Here is a 26,594-nt window from a genome sequence, read left to right on the forward strand (position 1 = left end):
TTAGTGAAAATGACAATTTTTAAGCGCTTGAAACGTATATTACTTACATTCCTATAAATAAGAAGAAGGGAAAATTTAGTTACTATTAAAAGAAAATTATCAAGTCTTTTACGACAACTTAAGTTTCATCACCAATGATGAAACTCAAGTTGTCCTCAAAGACTTGATAATTTTCATCAAAGGCACATTCCATTGTTTAATAAACGATGGAACAGACGTCACAGAAAATTTTTTATCCAAGTTATTGTTAATAATACAGTAAATGATTGGATTGTAAATATTCTGTATTCCTGCCAAACTCAAAATATGCAACCATCGTCTCCACGTCATCTACTTCTGTTAAATAACGCGGAGGAGCGTGCGTGTCTTATAGACATTTTTTAAAAACTTTGTTAAGTAGGAGAAGAAACAGAAGCAATTTTTTTATAAATGTTTTTAATAAACACGTAGGCTTTAAATCTATGTTAAATATAAATTATAAAACTATTTAATAATTTAAATTTAAATAAAAATAAAATTTCAGAAGCAATATTAGTAAAAGCCATTTATAGTATTACAGGCGTTATTTATACAGACTCTTTGAAAGTGTTTGGCAAGGTACCGTACGAAAAACTATTATATAAACTGAAGGCATTCGAGATCCATTACGTAACTATACAAAAAGTTAGTTTATCAATAGAAAACGACGAGTCAAAAACAATGGTACACTCTCCAAATGAAAAATTTTTTCTTAGCGGAGTGCCTAAAGGTTTACTTTTAAGTAAACCTTGAGGTACTCCCTCGGGACGCCTATAAATCATGGTTTTTGAAACTGAAAACTACTCTAGTGTTTCATCTGAGTCTATTAGTTTTGAAATTTTTTTTAATAAATTGACTTGAGATAATTACCACTCTATGATAATTACACAATATTTTTTGATACATGTTGATTTAGTAAATGTTTAAAGCATTTATCTGTTTAAATAATGGATTTGCATTGGTTAGCTTGTTTTTAATATAGTTCTAGAAGCTACAAGCCTCAACTAAAAAAAACTGTCAAATGATTTAGTCTCATCAAAAGTAACACATAAAAATGCCATAGATTTCTATATATTAGAAAACTCATTGCTTGACTTCACACTTCAAATCTATATGATCAGCTATTTGAATATCTAGAAGATATATTTGGAAAGTATTTGGTAGAAAATTTTATACAAAGATGTAATATTAGAAAAAATTTACTTACCCATGTTTATTTGGTAAGAAATTGATTGAAAAAAATATGAACATAATTCCACCATCTGAGTACAATATCTATAAACATCGCATAAGTAAAATTGCTGGTCTCCTTTTCACTAACAAAAATTTAATAAATATTCATGAAAAGAAGAAAAAAATACTGTCAAGTATTGCATCAAACATCATCATAGTGGTTTTAATGTATTCAACTATTCCCAAGTTTTATGATTTTTGAAAATCTTAAAACTTTAGGAACAATTTTTTTAATTGAATATCTGGAATAAATTGAAACCCGAAAAATAAATTGATATATCAAGATGTTAATTAGTTTATTATATAAACTATTTTTTAACCTTTTTTTTAAACTTTTTTTGTTATACATAAACTCAATTTGACCAAGAAAATTAACTTTAAAAAATATGCCTGCTTTATTGCAAATGACGATATTTTATACTTTAACAGTTATAATTTATACTAAGCAATGATATTTTAGTTTTATTTTATTAAAGGTGTAATAGAAACTTACCGCAACTATGTAAACAAAAAAACTATGTATTTTTATTCTTCTTCCGGCCATTTATTATATATGCACACAATGCACCATAATGCACATAATGTATATGCACACAATGTGTTATAAATAATATGCAACAAAGTAAAAAAAAAAATATCCACTGTTAAACATCCAAATTAAGACTTTTTTTATTGCTAAAGTTTTTTCTCAGCTAAACTCCTCTGCAGCTTGTTGTCTCGACAAGATTCTCGTCACAGTCTTACAAAAGTGTTCTTTAGAATTCTCTTTTGTGCTATCTAAACTATAAATCTTGTTTTCATGCGGCATCTGTGGTTCTAATTTTCAAAACACTGGACATTGCTCTGCAACAAAATACAATGCAAAAAAACAAAATGCCCCAATAATGTATACGTCAATAAGCTTTACATCTGCTGTCATATATAGCAATTTTTCCAAAAGGTTTTCCCAATAACGAATTTCAAAAAAACTCCGCAAGTAATCTGAAATTTTAGAACTCCAAAATATTGCTAAAAAAAATCAACCTTGAAAAAAGAATTGAATCAAATAGTAAGAATATAATAAAAAACCCTTCCCAAGCTTTTGTAACATTAAAAAAATCATAAATCAAATTTTCAAAACAAACTACCTTGTAGATTATTAGATCCCTAAAAAAGTGAGATTAAAACATGTAAGTAAAATTAAATAGGACAAAATTAATAATATTCTTAGAAATAAATTACATTTACAACAGTGAAAAAATGCCACTGACTTTGGTATTTGGTATTATCTGACTTAGTATTACTGAGTGATGTGGCTAGAGTGGCTAGAGTGGCTAGAGTGGCTAGAGTTCTAAAAAAAGTGGTTTTAACTCCTCAATATCTGCAGATATTTTAGACTACTTTACAATCGATTACGATTAAACAATCGAATTCGAAAAATCCAAAGAATTATTCCAGAAGAGGCAAATCGTATAATTAAGAATTGCAAAAAAACGTTACTTCATTTTAATAAGAAAACATGGAAGTAGAAAAATATACATGGTGTTTTATTATTATAAATAGGTTAGAATAGAAGTAGTGAACTGGAAATCTAACTAGGCCCTGCTATAGCAGACTTTATTCTAGTGGAACAACAAAAATTATTGTACTTGTTTTTAAATTCGTTGACAGAATGTGAAGAAACAACAAAAAAAGGCAAAGCATTTCATTGGGATGCAATTCTATTAGGTAAGAAGTTATGCTTATGCGAGTTATTTGAAATTTCTCCAATAATGGCATAGTTTTGGATTTTGTTTCGTAAGTTTCCTGCAGGACAATTTGAAAAATAAGTAGGTGTTATATTTGGATTTAAGATCTTGACTTCATTAAAATTCTTGTATATTTTAAAACACTGAATCTAATTGACTTTCATTTTTTGTTCTGAAAATGTAGGTAATCCCAAATTAGCCAATCAAGATTCGTAGTTTATGTTTTTTAATTTAGAAGCTCAAGCAGCGGGCGTACATAGGTAGTATATAGTTTAAAAAACATAATCAGATTCCATCAAAAAAGTACTATTAAGAATACCAAGTATCTGGTTAGCTTTTAATGCTGCATTATATTTTTGATCTGACCACTTAAGTTTCTTATTGAAATAAACTCCTAGTGGCTTTTCAATTTTGACATATTCAAAAGGAGTGACAGTATTTGATGAGTTAAGCATACCAAAAGAGTTGTCTAAAACATTGAAACCACCATAAAAGCTCATTATTTTGCATTTATTTATATTAAATTACATACCCCAAAGTTTAGATCATTGTAATAAAACATCTATACCCTTTTGGATTTGTTCTAGATCAGATATGCTTTTGATTTTTGCAATTAATTGAGTGTCATCAGCTAATAACTTACAGAAATTAGATAAAAACTCAGGTATGTCACTAATAAAAATTAAAAGCAAAAGTGGAGCAGAAACCTGAGAAACTCCACTAAGTACATCTACCCTATTACTAGAGGAGTCACGAAGAATAACACATCGTTTTCTATTGCTCTAAAAATTTTTTATCTCATTGAAAATTATATTAAAGAAACGGTATTTTAATTCGTATATCTTCTTCTGAAGTTTCAGCAGAAGAAGAATGTGTCAGACACAATCAAATGCGGAGTTTAAAAGAATAAGTAGTGTAGAGCAGCGATCATTAAGAGCTTTGGTCATAATGTATATCTAAAATATTAGTCGTACACGAACGGTTTTGAACAAATCCATATTGATCACAAGATAATAAATTGTGGGTGTACAAATGGTGTGCCAAAATGTTGCGAAGTAACTTTTTCATAACCTTATAAACAACAGAAATTAGAAAAATAGGTCGATAGTTTTTTGGATTAGTACCACAACCTTTTATGTGAATGGTTGAGATATTTGCAAGCTTTTAATATGATGGGTCTTGACCAGAAACAATGGAGCATAAAAATACTAGTGAAAGTGGCCTACTGAAACTGGCTTAGCAACAATTTAAAACATAATCGTGTATACTATCAATACCCATACCTTTTAAATTATCAAGGGATAATAATAAAGCTTCTATGGGATAATAATAAAGGGATAATATAGGGATATAATAAAACTTCTAAATTTTTGCTAGAGAATAGGAAGATGAAGACTAAAGAACAGATTGCATTCTAGTTCTAATACTTAATACTGGTAAGCTTAGGTTACTTGTGAACGGAGAGAAAGATTTAGTAAAATCAAGATTGAAACTGTATCTGATTTTTTATCATTTAGTTGATTACCGTTCAAGTCAAAAAAGAGGAAAAATTACACTTTTACAAGATTTTTGACTGTTAACATATGAATTTTGGTTTGGATTTACAATTTGAAATAATATAATTCTTACATAAGTAACACAATTTATTTATACAATTTACATTTAGGGATATATAAGTCGCATAGTTTATTGTATTATAAACGGAAAAGTTCGAAAGATTCGTCAGCTGACTTGCCATAAAATAAATACCCAATCGACAGTATAAAGACATATTAATTTCAACGCAATTTCCTTTGCGGTTATAGCACCTGACATTGTTGAAGCTAATTGATTTGACTAGTGTTTTTTGCTCAGAACTCCCAAAAAAAGGTATTGTGTAGGTGACTTTTTGTGTGCAATTAATGGGTGGTCCAACGATGAATTTATCCATTCGATTCGGATCATAACAGAGGACGAGGTCAAAAATATTATTTAAAAAAATTGGCTCAAGAATATATTGCGTATAGAAACAGTCATTAACGAGATCAAGAAAATCATTACTCGATTGTTTATTCTTTGTTGAAATACCTCCAAAATCAGTCCAAATAGTATCATTGTAATTGAAGTCACCAACAATTAAAATGTTAGTATATTTTTTATTGTCGAATAATAACTTTGCACACGCAATAGATTTGTTAATAGCTATATTAAATTTATGATTGATGTGTGGATGACGATAGATTCAGCCAATGATTATACGCTCTAAGCCAATAATAACCTCACACCAAACTTGTTCGTTTAATTTGTTGTTATTAAGTTTACATTCAAACAGTTTGATACTAAAGCGTGTACATGAAATAGATGTGAAAGTAGAAAAACAACTAAAAAAAAGTACTCCTCAATTTTTATTTCGAACCAAGTAATAATTTTAGTACAATAATATAAGAAGATAAAACATTAAAAAAAATATTACTTATTCCTGTGGGAATCTATTAAAATTTCGAGCGTTTGCTTTAGTGGTATCGATAAGCTTGCGCACAGAATAAGAATCAAAACTATTTGATGCTTTTTTAAATGGTATTTTATTATCTTTAATGTTTCTGCAAATCTTTTTTCTTTTTTTCATTTCTCTTTTAATTATAGCTCAGTAATTTTCAATAACTCAATTCTGGGCAGTTTGGAGGATTTTCTGTTTTAGGCACAAATTTCACATTATTCTTTTTATACCATTCCATAGCTAGTTTACAATAATAAATTGAAGCTAAATCAGGCCAGAACACAGGTCTGTTATTGTGTGATTTAATGAAAGATAAAAGGTTTTTGTAAACCTTCTTTAACATATATTTGACCAGAAAGTGTGGACTGAGAAATATAAGGTGTTGATTTTTTGCCACAACTGCAAATAGCTTGCCAAATCAAAGCTTTTTTAGCGAACTTCTCATGTTTTGTGTATTTAAATTTCTTATCTGCTTTTCCTTTAAATTCGGCAATATAATAAACAGCACCAGGAGTTTGTTGATGATCGTACTTGATATAATTTTCATAGTCTTTAATAATTCAGAAATTTTTAGAAATAAAATTGTCATACAACTTTCTGCTGCGGGTTCTTGCACTTTTTTGTTGAGTTTCAGAACGGTTGGGCATTTTTTATGCTTTGAAAGAATGAAAACCATGTTTGTTTCTAACTTTTGCAACAAAACTATGAGAAAATCAATATACTTTTGCGCGTTTCCTTAGTGAAAGGCTTGGGTTATTCTTAAAACTGTTAACCAGTTTTCTAACTAGTTTTATATCTTTGAAACCTTCCTTTCTTCCACCACCAGATTTGCGGTTGATCGTAATTGTTTGAGAAAAACGTTGAATAACACGATTAACGGTGTATGGATGTATTTACAATGATTTTGCTATCGAATTGTCGCTGCTATTAGCATTTTGTAAATATTTGTGCATAGTTTTTTCGCTTACGTCTTCTTCTTTTGTCATTTTTAAAACTAATTTCAAGTTAAATCCAAAAACTAACATATTTTTTTGAAACCACAACACGTTGTAAACAAAATACAAAACTATACATTTTGAACTTCCTTGTTCAGCTGAAGAAGATTCAATAACAATTTGTTTTTCCTTTTTATGCAATATACAATGAAATTTTTTTGCCTGATTGTGCAGTGGAGTTGTGCAAAATGACTTCTGACCAGACCTATTACATCCCCTGCTTATCTGCTTTCAACATAGAATGCATATTGCTGTGAAACCACAGCTACCATTAATTTTGAAAAGCTTCCAAACAAAACTCGCCATTTTGAAGGTTCATCACATAATATTTTGTCATAATAAACTATATATTTTAGGATTTGAATTACCTTATCCGTCCAGATATCCGGCCGGAAAATTTTTAAATATCTGGATATTCGATGTCCGGTCGGATAATAAAAAAATGTTATCCGGGACACCCCTAATACTTATTAGCAAAAGTTAATGCTTGGAGATTTGATTTAACTAATTAGCAGCATAAGCCGCTTCTTTTGGCTATTATAACATTATCTTGATAGTTTATGTACGTATTGGTATGAAATTATCAAGGTACGCATTCGTATAAAATTGATTGATTTAATTCAGATTTGCTTATTAATTATTTATGAAGTTTTTCGAAGTTGACTCCTCTGGTTAAAATGGTTTGATATAACAATGGGCAGTTGGCAATATAACAATGGCAGCAACAATGGGCAATATAACAATGGGCAGCATGGAGCTGAAATTTGTGAACTTGTTGGACTATAATATTAAATGAATTAGGTCTTTATCACGATGATGGTTTAATAATAATGCGTAAAAATCTAATCCACAGCTTGAAAATATTAAAAAAAGTATTATTAAAACTTTTTAAAATGTTTGCTTTCAAATTGAAACAAGCGAAATTTAAAAATTGCGAATTTACTTATATATGACCATTCAAAAAACCGAATGATGAATTATTTTATATTATTATTTATGAAGGTTCCTTAAAAAAAGTTGACCCATAAAAAAGGAATGCAAAAAAGCGAAATAGAACTAGAAACATATTTTTGTTCAACTCTCAATAAAAAAAAATATTTCCACTAACAAAAAAAGTATTTTTATAATTATACTATAATAGCACTACTGATGAAATGAAGAAAGGCCTCTAGTGCTATATTTTAATTAAAAGTTCTACTATTGAATAAATCATTTTCAAGAAATAGAAACTTTATAGATTAATTTTATTGTAATTTTGCTGTAACGAGTGTGTGTGTATATATATATATATATATATATATATATATATATATATATATATATATATATATATATATATATATATATATATAGCTCTAAACTATCAAAACTTAATAATAAGTGTAAATTTATGAAAATCATAAAACACATAAAATTCAAAAACAGTTTAACAAGGAATCGTTGATAATTTACCCAACCCTATACTTTACTAATAAACTAAGAAAAAATTTTCCCCGCAAAGTCTTTTATTAAACCAAAAATCAAAATAGCGCTTTCAGATCAATGAAAACCGTTGCGCAAAAGAGCAAACAATCATCTACTTCTATTTTTAAGTAAATTTAGCTTTGCCTAATTTATGGGCAATCTCCAATTTACACGAAATGTAAAGTAAGCACATTAAAGGATTACTTTGTAAAACTTTACGTAAGTCTTGAAAAACAGTTTTATTATACTATTACAAAACTATTTTATTATACAGGAGCGGTTCCATAATTTTTTGATGTTTGATGTAATTTCCAGACATAGAACAAACTCCAAAAAATTACATATTTACTCTTATGTCAAATAGAGATGCTTTCCCAGGAAAAAAAGTTCTATAGAATTTCTATAATATTTTGAAACATGTGGCCAATAAAAATTATATAGAATATCTATTAATTTCAATAAATTATCTACTAATTTCATTATTGCTATAAAAAAATTTTTTCTATAGAAAAAAAAAAATAAAAAAAAGTTCTATATAAATTTCTATTGAATTTCAATTTGAAATTGTTAATTTGTTATTGTTAATTTTATTGTTAATTTTAATTTGAAATTAACAGAGGTTCTATAGACATTTATAGAGTTCTATAAAATTTCTATAGGCCATATGTTTCAAAAGTTTATAGAAATTCTATAGAACTTTTTTTCCTGGGTTGCTAAAAATTGTGATGATTGGAGCCTGGGAATAAAAAAGCCCTAAAATTTTGGTCACAAGAGCCCCAAACGTGAGAGCAACAAGATGATAAAATGTTTTATGTACTATTCTTTAATAAATTTATATTCATCGATAAGTTTTAAATTTCATACAATAATCTCTTAGTGTTCAAAAGTTAAAATCTTCTAAAATTTGTAATCCCCTCTAATTGAGAGGGGGTTCAAACTTTATATATTGTTTAAACATATAAACTTTTAGAGCTGATTAAACTTAAAACTCATCTTTAAGATGTTTTTGGGTAAACTTAAAGCTCAATAAAAGTGAAAATATAATTTTAATGTAGTTCTTTGTTTTCAATTCATTTTTATTACATTTAATTTGACACTACATTTTTATTTTTAGGTAAATATTTATTCATTTCTGTAAGCGTTCGCAACATTTTCTACAAAAATAGAATATGGGACTTTTGTTTTTAACCCGATCCTAGTCTTAAAATTGATAAACCAATTCCAGATCCTAGTCTTGATAAACCAATGAACTTTGACTGTTCTATAAACACAGTTATGACAGTAGTAGGTGGAGTTATATAAATTTTAGAATAACAGTAGGTTTAGTTTTCAATGTCTCACTATGAGAAAGCTTCCTCAAACCTCCTGCATTGTCACAGACTATTTGAACAACTTTCATGAGCAATTTTTTATCATGACAGTACCAGATGAGTTTTTTTTGGGGATTGATTTCTAAGTTTCTTTTCAATGTAATAAAGTTATTCTTTTGAAAATTAAAAATGTGTTAGGGTATTAAGAAGAAACTTTATCACAAAATAATCCATATTTTTTTAGATTACAAAAAAGGTGTATCAAAAGGGCTACAGAGCTCAAAGGCAAAGACAGTCTACCTTAAATTTAAAAGTACAAAATTTATAACATTAGAACGTACAATTTTTACATAGCTCTCCTCTATATTTTTACGATCTGAAGTATTTTGCAAATTATTGAAGTATCAAAACTCACATTAGTTTCTAACTTTTTGAAACATTCAAAACGTATTCAAAATAATAAGTCAAAAATAATTACAAAAAATAAAATAAAGCAACGCTAAACTTGTCAATCAAAAATTAGAAATATAGCAGCTGAACTTGTAAAATCAAAAACTAGCAGTGTAGTTAGTTATTCTGTTTGTTAGCTAGTTTGGACTTCTTTTCTTGACATTTTTTGTTTCATCGGAAGTAAAATTTTTCATCAAAATGATAATAGTATTTCTCATATAAAAATAAACTAATCATATATTAATTGCGATAGTTGTCAGAAAATTTGTGTCAAATGTCGCAATACTTGTGTCAGTGGTCACAATGTTTGTGTCAATACCCAGTGGGCACAGAACATCTGCTGGACGTCTTTAGGATGTCCTAAAGACTTGTGACGTCAGTACGACGTCGTTTAGACATCTCAGGGACGTCTGCGCCCGCTTGTGTAGTAACAACGAATATAGCAAAACTATATTAATCGTGATACCACTTGTATCAGTGTTTTATATTTGTATTATCTTTTTTTTAATTAAAATTTTTATTGGTAATTGGGTTTGGAATCATTAACTCTTATTGTTCTTCTTAAATTGCATGCTTTATCTTCTTCAATTTCACTTAACTTTATAAAGCACTCTCCTACACAAGACTCTGATTTAAAAGCGTATCTGTTATGTCGACTGTAAACACGAACTCGCAAAGTTGATTTTTTCAAATCTGGGTTTGTTTGAAATATAAATTTGAAATATTCATTTATTACTGCTACAGTTTTCTTAACGTCATACCATTTTGTTTTAATAATATATCTTTTCATTGGTAACAACACAACATGAACTTTGTATTGTCCTTTTGGCATGTTGCTAACTAAATTTGTTACATTAGCTACTTTTCCTGCAACGTAAGTGTTTTTAGGCTTGGTGTTTAAAAAAAACATTATTTGTATATTAATAGATTCATTAAGTTGATGTTTTTGAAAACTTAAAGAATCTCCGTATGCTGATATCGGTTCATCATTTTCCGTCTCTGAAGTTGCTGAGTCTGCATTCGATTCAGTTATGTAATTAACATTTTCTGTACTTGAGCTCATAGGAAGATCAACCTTATTTATATACGTTTCACCTTTTTCTAATTCGTCATCTGTTTGAATCAATGTATCATAGTTTTTTGGTTTTCGAAAACAGGATTTGGCAATAATAAACACTATAAAAGCTAATCCCAGTAGAACTCCACATAATACAGCTGCCAGAGCATACCCTAAAAAGAAAAGATTAATTCCAGAATAATTAAAATAAAATTAGTGTGAATTTTTTCAGTAATATTAATTTCTAGGTTTATTCTTGAAATAAAGTTTTACATATAGGAATTCGCTGTTCTCCGAATTGACCGCCATTTTGAAACTCTCCCTACTTCTAATTTTTTTGCATTAGTAAACACAATTTAAACTCATTTTACTCATAAAATAGGTATATTATAATCATCGCGCGTAGGAGTATTTGACGATTTTAGCTGGCCAAAATTGGAATTATTAAAAGTGGCCGTACCCACTTAATTACCTACCCTTATTATCTCTCGATAATGGTCGCTTAATGAGCAGTTAATGGTTTGGTTATCAAAGTAGTAATTGGAACTACACAGTCTAGTTAAATATCCGATCTATATCTGCGTGGTTCATTTTATTTACGAGCGATTTTAGTGGTGTTTATTGAAGCTGTGTACAAGTGTTTACAACAGAAGTTTTACAGTGTTATATCATGGATGAATCTATGCCAGGTATGTACATTATTTACTCTTACTACCGTTTTGAAATATTAATTACCACAAAAGTTATGTACCATGAAACTTAGCATTTTTTAAACGAATTTTAAAGTAAATTTTGACTTTAAAAGTAAAAAAGTTGTAGTGCGCATTGAAACCCTCTTAGTTTTTTTCGTTATTCTATGAGTTTATACCACTAGCTATTTAAAATCTTAATTTCAACTGCCTGTTGATGCCATCTAAATTTTAATCATGTTCTAAACTCATCAAGGTCCTAGATGAATTTTTCAACTTAATTTTTTTTTCTAGATGGGTCATCAAGAATGCAATCAATCTCTCGTTTGGATTTCAACAACAGTATTCAGCAGCAGGAGGCTCCAAATTTCAATGAAAAAATGGACTTAGCTGATCAAAATTTGTTATCAAGAAATCAATATACCGAAGAACTAAAAACAGTATACAAGCGTTAAATGTCGAGGTTGAAAGCTATTTTTAGAAAAATGTGGTCGTCTTCATCCAGAACTCATGAAATATTTATTAAGAAGCATGGCCCTTGGCTGCAAGGGAGTTTCCAAATACCGGGTACCCCATCCACTCCATCATCAGCAGGATGACCAAGAAAAAGTTTTGTCGATTCTAGTGAACGTTCAAAGAGGAGAAAAACAGAACAGCTCAGGAAAGATGTGAAACCAGAAGCTATTGTTTTTGCAGCTGAAACTTGTTTGACAACAAGTGGCAAAAGAAGTGCTGCAACCGTCCTCAAAGATCTTAAAACATCTCCCAAACGAGCGGGAAAGTATAAAAAAGCCTATCGCAGCAGTCTTGAACCTACAAAAAAATCATTGACACCGTTAGAGGCTCTTTTAATATTTACTGACGCAGGCCTAACATAATCTCAATATGAAATCGTACGTACAAGTGACAAGATGCAATGGCCCTGCTACAGTATTTTGGTCGAAGAAAAAAAAATATGCTATCCTGATCCTGATTCGTTCACAGTCACAGAAAGTTTAGCTGAAGTAGACTTACAAAGTCTGTTAAACCATACTGCCGAAAGATTGGTGTTGTATTTTGAAGAAGTTCTCAAGACTCTAACGGAAAGTGGGCGTAAACATATGAAATTATCTACAAAATGGAGTTGTAATGGCTCCCAGCAGACACAGTTTAATCAAAAGTTTGAGGATGACTCTAATTCTGATGCCAGTATATTTCAATGGCTCAATGGTTCCATTACAGCTAACTTGTGGAGTAAATAAAAAGGTTATCTGGCAAAACCCTACACCATCATCTCCAAGGTTTTGCAGGCCAATTCGAATTAGGTTCATAAAAGATACTGCTGATGTAATAGCTGAAGAAATTGCTTACATGGAAAACAAAATTGCAGGCTTGAAACCAACTCAACTTCAAGACATAGCAGTAACATGTAATAATGTTAACTATGATTGACGGAAAAGTCTGTAACGCAGCAACCACCACTAAATCGACCATGCGATGTTATATTTGTGGAGCAACATCAAGACAATTTAATGATTTGGACAGAAAATGTGTTGACAATCAAAGCAGCTACAAATTTGGACTATCCATTCTGCATGCTAGAATACGGTGTTTTGAAAGTCTCCTTCACCTATCATATAAATTGTCTGTAAAAAAATGGCAGAAAAGGCTTAATGAAGATGAGAAGAGACTCATCTCAGATAGGCAAAAGAAAATCCAAGATGAATTCAAGAGCAAAATGGGCATTCTTGTCGACATACCTAAGGTTGGATTTGGGAATACCAATAACGGCAACACAAACAGGAGATTCATCAACGACCCGGAAACATCTGCAGATATCACTGGAGTAGACTTCCATTTAATTTCCAGAATGAAAATTATCCAAGAAGTAATTTCCAGTGGCCACAAGATTGATGTAGAAAAGTTCAGACAGTATACTTTGGATACTGCAAAGCTTTATGTTGAACTATACCCCTTGTGTCCAATGACTCCAACTCTGCATGAAGTTTTAGTACATATTCCTGATATAGTAGAGAATGCGCTTTTGCCAATTGGACAATTGTCGAAAGAGGCTGCCGAAGCCAGAAACAAACATTTCCGGGAGTACAGACTTAGCTATGCTAGAAAATTTTCTAGAAAAGATTGTAACCAAGATATCATCAATAGGTTATTGTTAACATCCGACCCTCTGTTGTCCAGCATTGGGAAAAAGAAACACAAACTTACAAAGCCTTTTTCAAAAGAAGCTGTGGAATTGCTACTTCCTGCAGAAGTCCAAGATTCCGACACTGAAAACAACGAAAATGAAGAATGTTCTGACAATGACGAAGTGGAATCTAATTAAATATCAAAATATAGTATGTTATTTACCATAATAAAGTTTGAAAAATAATATCTTTTATTTTCTCAAATCCTATTGAATAGAATAAAATGTAATCCCTAAAGTACCCATCTTTCCCCTATATTGAACGCCACTGGCTTGGATTTGTACAAAAAACATTTAATTTACAATATCTTGTCATATGGTAAAGTTTTCAGCTGTTAAAAAGAAAGAAATAATTTTGGCCAGCTAAAATCGTCAAATACTCCTACGTGCATCGGCTTTATTTTTGTTATCATTTAAAACGTCAAATCTAGTCACGTGCCCCTAACTTTTAAACACGATTGGTATTATGTGAAACTATTATTATTAAAATGCCGTTGACCGGGAAATTTTGAAATTAGTCACAGTTTTCTGGGAAGCAAAAGATATCATGACTCAAAATGTTATTTATAAATGAGTCAATGAAATACATTGACTAATATATAGATAACATGCAAGGGAATGCTGCTACATCAACTGAGGGTTTGGGTTGGGGCAGGCATAGATCAATCGATGTAGCAGCACTCTCATACATTTCTCTCCAAATCAGTAATATATCTGGTCTTCGTTTTTTGAATAATCAAAACCTCATTTTGAGCCATAGTATCTTTCGCTTACCTAGTATTTTTAAGGACTCCATGTTGTCAACTTTTGTTACTTAAATTCACGTAACATTTTGTAGAATGATCCAATTTCTATGAAATTTTTACTTTTGTAATATTAGGTTTATACACTTTTTAATGATATGTAACAATGTAATTTTTAAACAATTTAAAATTTTTACACGCATACCTATTATTTTACAGTTATTACAATTTGATTTAATGTATTATTGTTTTTTTTTATGTAAATTCAAATTACTATCAAAATATTTTTATATTTCTCGCAATTAATTTTAGGTAGAGAACCTAATGAAGTTTCTCATGATTGTTGCAAAAGAAAAGCTGTTAAAAATATCATTGATATTACTGAAACACTTGGATATAAAAATGCAGAGCAAGTAACTTCTGGATTATTAAAACGTAAAAAGGAACGTGAATACATTGTAAGTGGAGAGCAGTTCATGTTGTCTACTCGTGGGAATCTTCTCTCTGTTACAGCTGGAGTAAATGAAAATAAGTCAAAAAGAAAGAATGTAAATCAAGTTTCATTCCAAACTATTATGGTAAGTATATGACATAAAATTTTTAAAATAATCAAATACTAGATTGTTATATATCATTAGAAAGAGCTTTATTACAGTATTTTAAAGGTGAAAAAATTATTTAAATTGTGAAGGAGAATGCTCCCTTAAAGCAGGGAAACTAAGAAAATTGGGTTCCCTAGACTTATGTTATGATCAATATGTATGTGAAGGAAAAAAAAGATTAAAAATGAAGGAATACAAAAATTTTATAAACCCTTGTCTAATTTACTTAAAAGAAGATCAAGAAACATTTCTTGAACACATTGTTCCTCCTCCTGAGTTTCACATTATGATTGAAGTTGTGGTTAAACTTTGAACCATGCTTTTATGTGTTTCGCCAGGTTTTCAAAATTGGTTGAAAACACATTACATATTATTGAGAGGATATCATGGGGTAGGTTCAGATGGAAACTAGAATAATAAATTTATGTCTTTGTTAGATGGTTTGGAGAGGGATGTTACCTTAACTGCAATGAATAATATTTTACCGATCATCAGCAGTGTTCAGTTTAGAAATGCGTACAGATATTTCTGTTAAAATTGAAGACTTCAAATGTTCTTTTTTTAGTCTCCAATTATATGCAAAAGATATAAAACGATATAAAAGTTTCCTGGAAAATACATATTTTAGTGTGTCATGTTCTTCCCTATAGAACACAATAATATTAGCTTAGGAAACTACGCAGAACAATGTGGTGAAGCTGTTCACCACAAATTTTGTTAATGTTGAAGCTGGTGGTGATTGTTTGGTGATTGTGGTGAAGCTGTTCACCACAAAACTTGTGTGAACTATAACAGAACCATAGGACACAAAAATTATAGAGAAAACTTAAAATCTGCTGTTGTGAATTTTAATTTAAGCAATCAGTAGCATTAATATAATTTGTGTTATATATTAATTTGTTATATATATTTGATTAAACTTATGAAGAAAAAAAGCAAAAAATTATAAGTTTTAATTTTGAAAAAATATATACTTAGCACTTAGTAAAGATTTTTCTGACAACTTAAATTGTGTTTACTAATACATGATTAATTAAATGCAAAAAAATCAGGAGTGGGGAGAGTTTCAACCTGGCAGTCATTTTAGAAAAACAGTGAAATCATATCAAAAGAAAAATAAAATTTTGAGTAAATAGCACGAAAAAAGCATAAAAGCAAAGGGTATATTCAGGAATAGGGGTATATTCAGGAATCTGATGATGTCTTACAAAATGTAATCAAAACCAATTTGTTGTAAATATCTTTACAATGAATAGAGGATTGTATATATTCTTTATAAATCACAGGAGATGGTTGTTAAGTAAATTTACTTAGCAACAATCTTTGCAAAACAAAGCTGCTACTGTCAATATTACTCTAAAAGACACCGGGGTATACAAAATGAATTGAACACTTTTAATAGGAAAAAATCAGAAGCAAAATAGTTCAATTAAAGACTGGAAAAGTGAAATAATATTGCATTAGTTTTTATGGAAAAGCACAAATAACAGAAATAATCAAAAAAGAATATATTACAATAGCCAGAGAACCAAGCAGCAGCTACTTAGCTCATATAACCAGTAATAATAGAACTTCTTGTTACATAGTTAATAAAGCTGAGGTTTTTAAAATGCTCTCTTATGTAATGCAATTGTAGATTATACTGGTAGTGATAACATTATTAAAACAAAACTTGCTAAAGCAGTGCAATGTTTGATTGTTAAATCCATCAGAATAAATTGGAATAAAATTTCGTTTAAACATGTTTTTTTTTTTTAGAAAAATTTCTGGCTCTAAACCATTTAAAAAACATTAGAAAAAAGATATCAGAAAACATGACCAAAATAGTTAGACCAAATTAGCAATTAATTTATTTTATATATAATCGAAAAAGCATTTTCTTAATTTCTGATTACTTTCTGTAAAATATCAAATAGAATAAATAATTTGACAGCATCTGTTTATTTATTTAATTTGAAAAGTTAAATAAATAAAAATTCTAGAAATTATTGATTTTTTTTGCTATATTTACGTAATTTTCAAAGGGCAGCCTTTGAAAATTACACAATAATAGCAAACCCATTAAACGATCTTGGAGCACCTTAATAAATAAATAAATAAAAAACAATCCACCAGGGTGGTTCCAAATCGTGTTGTCTGGCAGTCGATGATGCTCAAAACGCTTTGTATCTTGCTCACTGTTGTAAAAAAATGAAATATTGCTTGATATCATGACCCAGGAAAATCCCTTGGGGGTATGATTCTACTATTATTGCTGGTTACTGAGTATGTAAGTTTCTAAATCTGGATACACTGTCCAAGGAAGAAAAATTCATTTTCAAATTTTGCATAAAATTGCATTAAATACATAGTTGACAAGCAACTAACAAAGTTGGTTTCAAGGATTTTTATTCTTCCCAAAAATATAAAAATATTTATGCAGTAAATTCACAGGTAAATAACAATTTTCTTCAATTTTGACAGTTAAGTTTCAATTTTAATTGTTTCTTCTTGAGAAAAATGTCTAAACTGATTTGTAATATTCCTAACCAATTTTTTTTCCTGTTGAAGTTTGTGCTACATCTTTGCAGCCTGTCTTCTTGGTGGTTGCTTAGTTTTTTTTACCTTGGCCAATGGGTACTGAAAAGATGATGGAGTACTTTAGTTACTTGCTCTGAATAAATTAACAAAGAGCTATTATGGCGTTGAACTGTGGAACATGGTGGATGACAGCATGAACCTGGGGAGTGATGGTGGTGTCCTGAAGTTGTAAATAAGAGACTCTAAATTGTTCAATCTTTTTCAGAGAGACTGTAGAAGATGGTTTATGACACCAAACAACAGATAAAGCTCCATAGGTTGTAGCACATCAAGGACAACAGATTTGTTTGAGGCATTGATGATAGGTGCATGAACAGGGTTTCTGAATGAACTTGCTTTCTTGATGTTAGGATCATCCACATTGAATGCCTGATAATCTCTTCTGTTTGATCCAAAAGTTCTTAAAGATCTATGCTTTGCAAGATCTTTTGATGGAATGTCACACCAAGAGCATTGGTGTGCACTAGAATGTGCTTTTAGACCACAAATGATATTTGTCAGCTTCAGGAAAAAACTAAGGGAAGTTCTTCAAAGTTCGCCAGATCAAAAACTTGCTTGACATTGTTAGTAATGTCAAGTAAGTAAAGCCATAGCATGCTATAGATATCCTAACACAAGAATCTTAGGCCAGGTAATTGATGAGTATCCGTTTTAATGGCGAAAATTGTGAAGCTGAATCTTTTTTCAAAGAACTTTCAAGTCTTTGCAGTGAAAGATAAGTTTATCCACCCAATTTTTCAGTTGTAACTTTTATCCAAATTTCGGTAAAATGAGTATCAAGTGTTTTGCTAAACTTGAAACAACTTGATTTAGTGTTGATGCCAGCTTTTTGGCACCAGAATTAAACAGTCCTGCATTGTGTTGCACATAAACAAGATCTTTTGCTGTCAGTTCTGGTCCTTCATTGAAAACTCTTTTTTCTTTTGAAGATGAACCTTGAAAATAATTAAGAGAGATTTTACATTATTATGCATTACCAAGACTTAAAATATGAAGCTTAAACTTTAAATATCTAATACAATGTTACCTGAAAGAACTGGAACAGGATAGCCTCCTATTCTCTCAGGTCTACTGAGACAAACTGTTCCATGGGGTGAAGTATCTTTGTTGGCAATGACTGATGCTACAACTCTTTCAGCTGCCACAGAGTTTTTTGACATGATTCTGCTAAATCTTTTGCAAGATAGGCTTTGACCAACTATGTAGGAGACCTTGCCAACAATCAAAAAGCATTTGAAACAACTTCTTTCAACTGAGTTCAGGTTTACTTCAGGTTTCTGTGTTGCCAAGACTGGATGTGGAAAATTACACTTTGCTTTGCTAACTGAGCAAATCAAACAATCACAAACTGAATCTCTTGTAACAAAACAAATTTTGATAGTGGGAAAGTCAAACAACTGTAATTAGGTTTGAAGCTTACCCTCCTCAAGCCCACTAAAGTTGAAGCGGGATCATTTACAAATGCCAGTTGCGACTATTAGATCATTAAGTCAATAGACTGTTTCAAAATTTGTTGCTCTATTTCTGTCATGAAGCTGGTTAAAAAGTGACACAAGAAGCAAACAGTCTTCCTGTTTTCTTATGGTTTTTTGCTTGATTCGGCGTATTTATTGTTGATTCAGATGCCAAATCTATGAAAAAAATGAATTGAACAACTTTTTCCCAGAATTTTATTATTATACTTTATAAAAAATCAGTTTCGATAAAAAAAAAAATTTTATGTGCAGATAACTCGTATATTCTTTTTTAAACTAAATAAATGCAACCAATTTTTTTTTATTTTCTTCTTTGGACAACTTTTTTAACAACACCTATCAAAATTTATGAAGTGGATGAAAGTAAAAATTATAAAAAAATTAATTTTTATGGCTCTAGAATTAAATATATTGCAGCTTTTTTAATGCGACTTTATTCAAATTTGAAAATGGATTTTCTTCCACAGACGGTGTAACCAGATTTAGGGACTTATATCCCAGTAACCACCTTTGATAGTACCATCATGCCCCAAAGGATTTTTCTGGGTCATGACATCAAGCAATATTTCATTTTTTTTACAACAGTGTGCTCAAATAATTTCAAAATTTCTTTTCTCCAACGGGTGCTTGGTCCAAAAAAGACGCAAAAATATGAAAACTCTTGTAAAACAATTACAAAAATAAAAAGATCTGCTATATTTTAAAAGAGCTTTTTTGATTTATTGTAATTTTTTTATCTTTATGATTAATATACTGGTGCAAGAATTGAGTTTTTTTTTTTGGTGTTTAAGAAAGGTGACTCTCAAACATTGAGTTTAAATTTCTCAAACAGTAAGTTTAAACTTGAATATGTTTCTGTGTACATAAAACGAGAATGCTTTGCAAAAAAATTCAATGGTTGGAGCTTGTTAACAACAAAGACCCTTTAACTTGTAACTCTATCTCGAAGCCTATGTATAAGAGTAACAAGTTTAAACTAAAATATCGATTCACAAATTTTAAACTTCAATTTTTTAATGTTTGAATATTATTTAAAATCTGTTAATGCATATAAACTTAGTCTGGAAAAGTAATTATTAAAAAAAACGATTTTCTTTGTTAATATCAATATATTAGTACTCTGTATTACAAGAATTTTGAGTACTATTTTATCATAATACTAGTATATATATATATATATATATATATATATATATATATATATATATATATATATATATATATATATATATATATATATATATATATATATATATATATATATATATATATATAACACACATACTTACAACTTAAAGCCATTATTTACTTTTATGCATACGGGTTATCCATGTTTCCAACTGTTCATCTCATAAGTTCTTATGAATATCTTAGCAGCAAAAATATTTAAATAGAGTTAATGCTTATTGTGTTTATAGCAATCTGTTGCCATCGTTATTAACTTTTTTATTTTTTTAGGTTTAGTCAGAGGAGATTAAAGCGATCACATTGAAAACTATGCATTAACTTTTATAATTGGAAAGCAAATCAATTATTAATTACTAACAATATAAAAACTTATTAATAACATTTTTTTTAATTAAAGATTTTTATTATCTCAATAAAGTATCTTTAAAAAAAGAAGCATACTTAAATATTTTTATTTTCTTGGGAGTAAGAAGGATATGCAAAACCGGTAGTACTGGTATTTGCTTTAGCCATACAAACAAATTGTTATGGACTATGAAGAAAATAAGGAGAAAACGAGGTAAGATGGCGCATAGGGCAAGATGAAATTTTATATAACTATTCGACAAAAAAAATTTGGAAATGAGTGGTAACAAAACTATATTTATATCTCGTATTTTAAAACACCAATTAGTTTTTTTAAATATTGTTAACATAATTTTATACACATAAGTTTTTTTTTGCGCTTAAAAAAAATACCTCGGTTTCTAATAGATGTTGTACTTCAGGTGTCACTTTTTAGGGATACTTTTTCGCGATGTGTGTTTATATTTTCCGGTGCGTGTTTATTTTGTGTTACTTGGGAGTAGTTGGTAGTTTTTAAAATGTTAAAAAATTAGAGGAAAAAAAACGTTATGTAAGTCATCTTGCCCCTGTCACGTGAACAGATTACAAATTTACGACTTTTACATTTTAATTTTTATTTCAAGTTAATCTAATAAATCTTTTGCTAGGGAGCAAGAAAATGAAAATGACCCAATAATAAACAGGTTAAATTTATTCTGATTTTAATGTGGAAGCTGAGTCTTATATAGGAATAAATGTTATAATTGATGTCATTCGAAATTCATATTAAAAGTATTGATATTTATTCTGTGATAGAAGAAATAAAAAAAAACATTCAAAAAATCTTTTACTAAAGAGGGTTCCATTTCCAAGAATGTAATTGGTTTTAGATTCATATAGCAGGTAGAACAGTCTCCTAGATATGCTTGTAAAATTTGCAAGTTGCACAATGGTGTTTAAAGAAGTTTAATTGATTTGGAAGAAGACCAGAAGAAGCTTAATCAATTTGAAAGAAGACTTTAAATTTCATCATGCAGAAATAAATTTATTATCTGGTATCACCGGCACACTGCAACTAATCAAAGTGGCAATTGAGACATTGTGTTGTGCCTTTACTAATTTAATAACAATCAATGTCACATTAGAATCATGTTGGACGAATTATCAAAGTGAAGTCTATTTGAATCATCAGAATATATACAAAGTATATAATTTGATGTTCTTGGTTTATCTTCACAATCTAGAGCGAGAGCTAAACGTCAGTGATATAGCTCATTTAACACCACTGCTAAGAGTTCTATTTCGAAGTTTATTATTTAACTTGAACTGCGATTTGAACAAAATAAAGACAATCTAACCGCAGTTGATCAAGAAATGAACAAAAACAACAATATTGAAAATCACAGTGGTGTTGTTATAACACTATCACAAGAAACAATTTTGTTATTGAAAGATAAACTGCTTGGTATTAGTAATAAAAATATAGAAAAAAATCCCTCAAACTTTAAGCATTATTAAAAATGCATTTGATAGTCTTACCGCAGTTACAATGCTCTAATGAAGAGCATTCTAGAGGAAAGCATCTTTAACGAATTTGAATCAGAAAGGGTTTTTCCCGCTGCTGGCATAATCTGTATCTAAATAAAGTCTAGTTCGGATGATAAATCACTAGATACTTTATGTTTTTCATACTAGTATTTTTCATACTAGTATTTTGTAACTTGATAAAATAACTGATAAATAGCTAATAACAGCTAAAATTATATTTTTAACTGTTTTAATACCGGTATTGGATAAAAGTTGTTGCGGTAATACCGATAATAGTAAAATGCGATATTTTGCATTTCCAAGGAGGGGAATTTTTTTTAATTGAAAAAGACGAAGCCTCGTCTTTTTCAATTAAAAAAAAGTGGGAAACGAGCTAGTGACTAATAAACTTTATAAAGATGTTTTGGCAATTTTTTTTTTCTCTTAAGTATATTTGATCCAATTTTTTAATTTTTTAAGACGTCTTTTATGTCTTAAAAAATTGGATCTAATATACTTATGTTAATATACTAACGTTAATATACTAATGTTTATATACTTACGTTTATATGCTTATGTTTATATACTTATGTTTATAATTGAACTACATGTTTTTTTTTTTATAAGCATAACGCTTATAAGCATATAGAGGCTCAGATTTGGGAAAAAAATAAGCATATGTAAGCATATTCCTGAGCCTTGATAAACTATTTAAAAAATTAGAATTTTATTTAGTTAAAGATTTTAAATATATTTCTAAATTTAAACCAACAAAAACAACAAAAATCGAAGTTTATGTTTTGCAATGCAATGACTTAATGAAGTAATGAAGTCATTGTATTGCAAAACCTAAAACTCAATACTTGAACATAAAAACATAAAGTTTAGAAGTCGCTCTGAAGTGTTTTATTTCTCTCTTTTTTTTTCTCTCTCTCTCGCTTTTAATGTGTAGTTTATTTAATACCTTATTTAAAATGTTTATTTTATTTTTAAGTTTTATTTTCAGATACTGATAAAATAATAATAATAATGTCAAAGATAATAAAGAGAAAGCAGCCTACATTGGCAGCGTTTGGTTTCACAAAAAATGTTATGCACAGAGGAGAAATGAGTGCAATCCGATTGCCGTTAGAAGCTGTTGAAACTAGTGTTGAATGCAAACATTGCAAAAAATTATTTAAAAGCCAACAAGGACTAGCTTTTCATGTTAAAGTTATTCACGGAATTAGCAAACAAGATTGTAAACATTCACAATCACAAGTTCTTCAAAGAAACGAAGAACTTATCACTCTAGCAGTGAAAGATGTGCTCAATAATATAGTCAACAAAGTTGTTAGTGAAATGAAAAAAAGTGAAGAGTCTCGCCAATTAGCTGGTAAGAAACGCCACCAATATACTGCTGCCTTTAAAGCAGAAGCAATTAACGCCTATGGTTATGAGGCAAATCAAGAAACTATAGCAGAGTCGTTTGGTGTAACACAAAGTCAGATTTCGCGATGGCTTAAAAAAAAAGAAACTATTATTAAAGATGCCGAATCATCCTATCGCAGATTGTTTCTGAAGGGAAGACGTTCCACAAAATATCTTGAACTGTACGAAGCTATTTACAATGAATTTTTACAAGCCAGATCGAAAGGTCATATTGTAAACTTTTCCTGGCTTTGGAGTAAAGCTAGAAATATACAATTAAACATTGATCCAAACGTGGAAATAAAACTTCATGTTATAGTTCGATTTTTACAAAAAAAAGAGTTAAAAATGAGATCGAAACAAAGAAACAAAAGGAAACATAAGAAAGAAATGGAACCATTATTACAGAAATGGCATGCCACATTCAGAGAAAAGTGTATCAGAACAGGTTCTAAAGATCCAAGTTACGACAAAAAATGGGGACGGTACCAACCTGGACAAAGGCTCAATGTTGACCAGAGCCCACTTCCCTTTGTTGTTCATGGTAAGAAAACTTATGAGTATGTACCCAAGGGTCAAGGTGCAACACATAATACATGGATCTCACAACCCGGCTCAGTCTTGGAAAAAAGGCAATGTTCCCTTCAAATTATGTTTCGCCCAGAAGGAGAGCAACCAAAGCTAGCCATCATTTTTAGAGGTCAAGGAAAACGCATTTCAAAAGACGAAAAGTTAGCATGGCACAAAGATATTCACGTTTACTTCCAGCAAAATGCTTGGTTAGACCAAAACGTCTGTAAGCACTGGTGTGATAAAACACTTCTTCCATTTGTAAAAGAACAAAAGCTTGATAAATTTGTTCTTTTGCTGGACAACTTGAAGGGACAGATGCAGGAGGATTTTAAAGATGCTGTGGCTGCTGCTAAAGGACTTCTCTTGTACGGTCTACCAAGTGCCACTGACCTTTGGCAACCAGTTGACGCAGGATATGCTGCCACTCTGAAAAGACTTATTACCATTGAACATCAAAAATGGCTCGATAGAGATAATCATTCTGATAGATGGTTCAGTAATGAAATGCCCTACACTGCAAAAGAGAGACGAATTTTGATTACACATTGGGCAGGGGAAGCATGGAAAGCTTTAAACACTTCAAAGTATGACAAGCAAAGGAAGAAATGTTGGACGATGACTGGATGTTTAATGACTTCTGATGGCTCAGAAGATTCGCTAGTTAAACCAGAGGGCCTTGATTGTTATAAAGTTCCCCCACCATCCATCATTGATCCTGGAAGTGATCAACCCATAGGAAATCAGGGTGATATTCAACCAGTGGAGGTAGATGATGCTATAAATGAAAGTGCCAACGAAATTCTTCCAGATGACACCTTTATTGGTCCGGACGAGAAGGAATGCGAAGTTCATATCTTTGATTTTATTGATAACATTTGTATATAGTATATATGTTTTATTTTTTATTATCATACTATAACATTAATTCAGCTACATTAAAACCAAAGCAAATACAGAGCATAAGTCAACTTTTTATTTTTCTTATACCCATTAACCTTAAGTAACGCGTACACTTTAAGAAAGTATTGAAATAAGCATATTTTATTAGAAATATGCTTAAGCTTTAGCATATTTTTGAGCCTCTTTTAACTTTTTGCTTAAGCATACCCGAGCCTGTTTCAAAAATTTCATATGCTTATAAAAAAAAAAACATGTATGTCATCTAGATATTGAATTGTAGATATTTCTATCTAGATATTGCAGCTTTGTATCTATCGAAAATACGAAGAAATATCTTTAGTTACATTTCACAACATTGTAGCTAGCTACAGCATAACGACAAATATGTAGCCAGTCGATGGCTACATATCATAGCTTTGTATCTAGCGATTTTATTATGAAATATCGTTAGCTTCAGGTTGTAGGTATGTAGTTAATTACAACATAAAGAAAAACATAAAGCTTGTTAATGGTTACATATCTAGCTATTTAATAGCGATCTTGTTTCGATATATCGATGCAACATCTTTACTGTTGATGCAACATCTTAGCTGATGCAATGTGCTCACCTATAAAGTAACATCTAACTCAACAATTACACAACTTTTAAAAGTTGTATAACAGTTATCCTATTCAGAATGGTTTCTTTTGAAAAGTATTTAGAACAGTAAACTTAAACGCATATAATATTGTTCTTATTAGAGCTTATTAGAGGAACATTAAGTTCGGTTTTCTTAAGAAAAAATATGATTTCTACGGGTGCTTAATTAATTCATCTTTTCTGTTCTTTACATCTCTTTACAACTGCGCAAGTGTTGGAGTTAAACATAATTATTATACTAGCTTTAAAATTAAAAACTAAAACTTTCTTATTTTAAATAATTAAGAATAGTTAAGTAGCAATTGTCTAACTAATTTTAATTTACTCTATTTGCTCAACGGAGTTTTTTTATGGAAGTGTCACCGAAGTTTTAAACAACTAGAAGAAACTAGATTTACAGCATGCTTTATAGATAAGTTGTTTAACTGGATATTTATAGAACTTTTTTTTTAATATTCATAGTAGTATCCTATAATAGTGTATGCTCGTATGAGTTTTTTAATGTAGTTTTTGTCGTATATTGTTGTTTTTGTGATATTCTGAAAGTTTCATTCTAATTAAAAGTTTTATCTATTCTTCCGTGTATTTTTAAGAAACTTGATACGCTTGCTTTCTTTTTATAGAAGATCATTCCCCAATTGCTTCTCGTTTTTTCAAATCTACTCTCTTCAATGTAACAAAGTACAATTATAAAACAAGTTACAAATGTTAAAAACCACATTACGTAAGTTATGTAAACAATTTCTTTACTGAAACACTGTAGCGCTTGAAACATAGATGCAAAAGCAAAATAACTGAGGACTGAAGAAGAAAACATAAGAAGAATTAATCCTTGTTGAATAAAATTGAATAATGATTTATTCCCTTTTAAAGATATCAAGCACCCCTCAACACCCATCTTTAAACTTTTGGAAATTAAAATTTTCCAGCCACATTAAATTTTGTTTTTATTAGGTTATAAACACGTTATAATGCCTTTATTTATCAGCTGTTGTTGTTTTTTTTTTTGTTTTTTTTTTTTGCACAAT

General features: G+C 29.8%; 3 protein-coding genes across 4 annotated transcripts; 1 reads left to right on the plus strand and 2 right to left on the minus strand.

Annotated features, from left to right (window-relative positions):
- Positions 1-9,445: 9,445 nt before the first annotated feature.
- Positions 9,446-20,408, minus strand: LOC100199094 (uncharacterized). Of its 2 annotated transcripts, none has more exons than XM_065805939.1 (2): positions 20,294-20,408; positions 9,446-10,903 (listed from the first exon to the last, which is right to left on the minus strand). In XM_065805939.1, exons 1-2 carry the CDS (start codon positions 20,304-20,306, stop codon positions 10,191-10,193), a joined length of 726 nt encoding a protein of 241 aa, XP_065662011.1. In that variant the 5' UTR covers positions 20,307-20,408; the 3' UTR covers positions 9,446-10,190. The 2 variants fall into 2 exon arrangements, with proteins under 2 accessions (XP_065662011.1, XP_065662012.1); XM_065805940.1 differs by having other exon boundaries at positions 20,314-20,373.
- Positions 16,884-19,287, minus strand: LOC136084836 (uncharacterized). Its single transcript, XM_065805941.1, has 2 exons — positions 18,557-19,287; positions 16,884-18,464 (listed from the first exon to the last, which is right to left on the minus strand). The coding sequence occupies exons 1-2, from the start codon at positions 18,687-18,689 to the stop codon at positions 18,280-18,282; spliced, it is 318 nt and encodes a 105-aa protein (XP_065662013.1). The 5' UTR covers positions 18,690-19,287; the 3' UTR covers positions 16,884-18,279.
- Positions 20,409-23,072: 2,664 nt separating the features above from the next.
- On the plus strand, positions 23,073-24,911 carry LOC136085530 (jerky protein homolog-like). The gene has a single exon (XM_065806844.1). It carries the CDS (start codon positions 23,073-23,075, stop codon positions 24,909-24,911), a length of 1,839 nt encoding a protein of 612 aa, XP_065662916.1.
- Positions 24,912-26,594: the final 1,683 nt, after the last annotated feature.

Source organism: Hydra vulgaris, chromosome 09, assembly GCF_038396675.1.
Source record: "Hydra vulgaris chromosome 09, alternate assembly HydraT2T_AEP".
NCBI lineage: Eukaryota > Metazoa > Cnidaria > Hydrozoa > Anthoathecata > Hydridae > Hydra > Hydra vulgaris.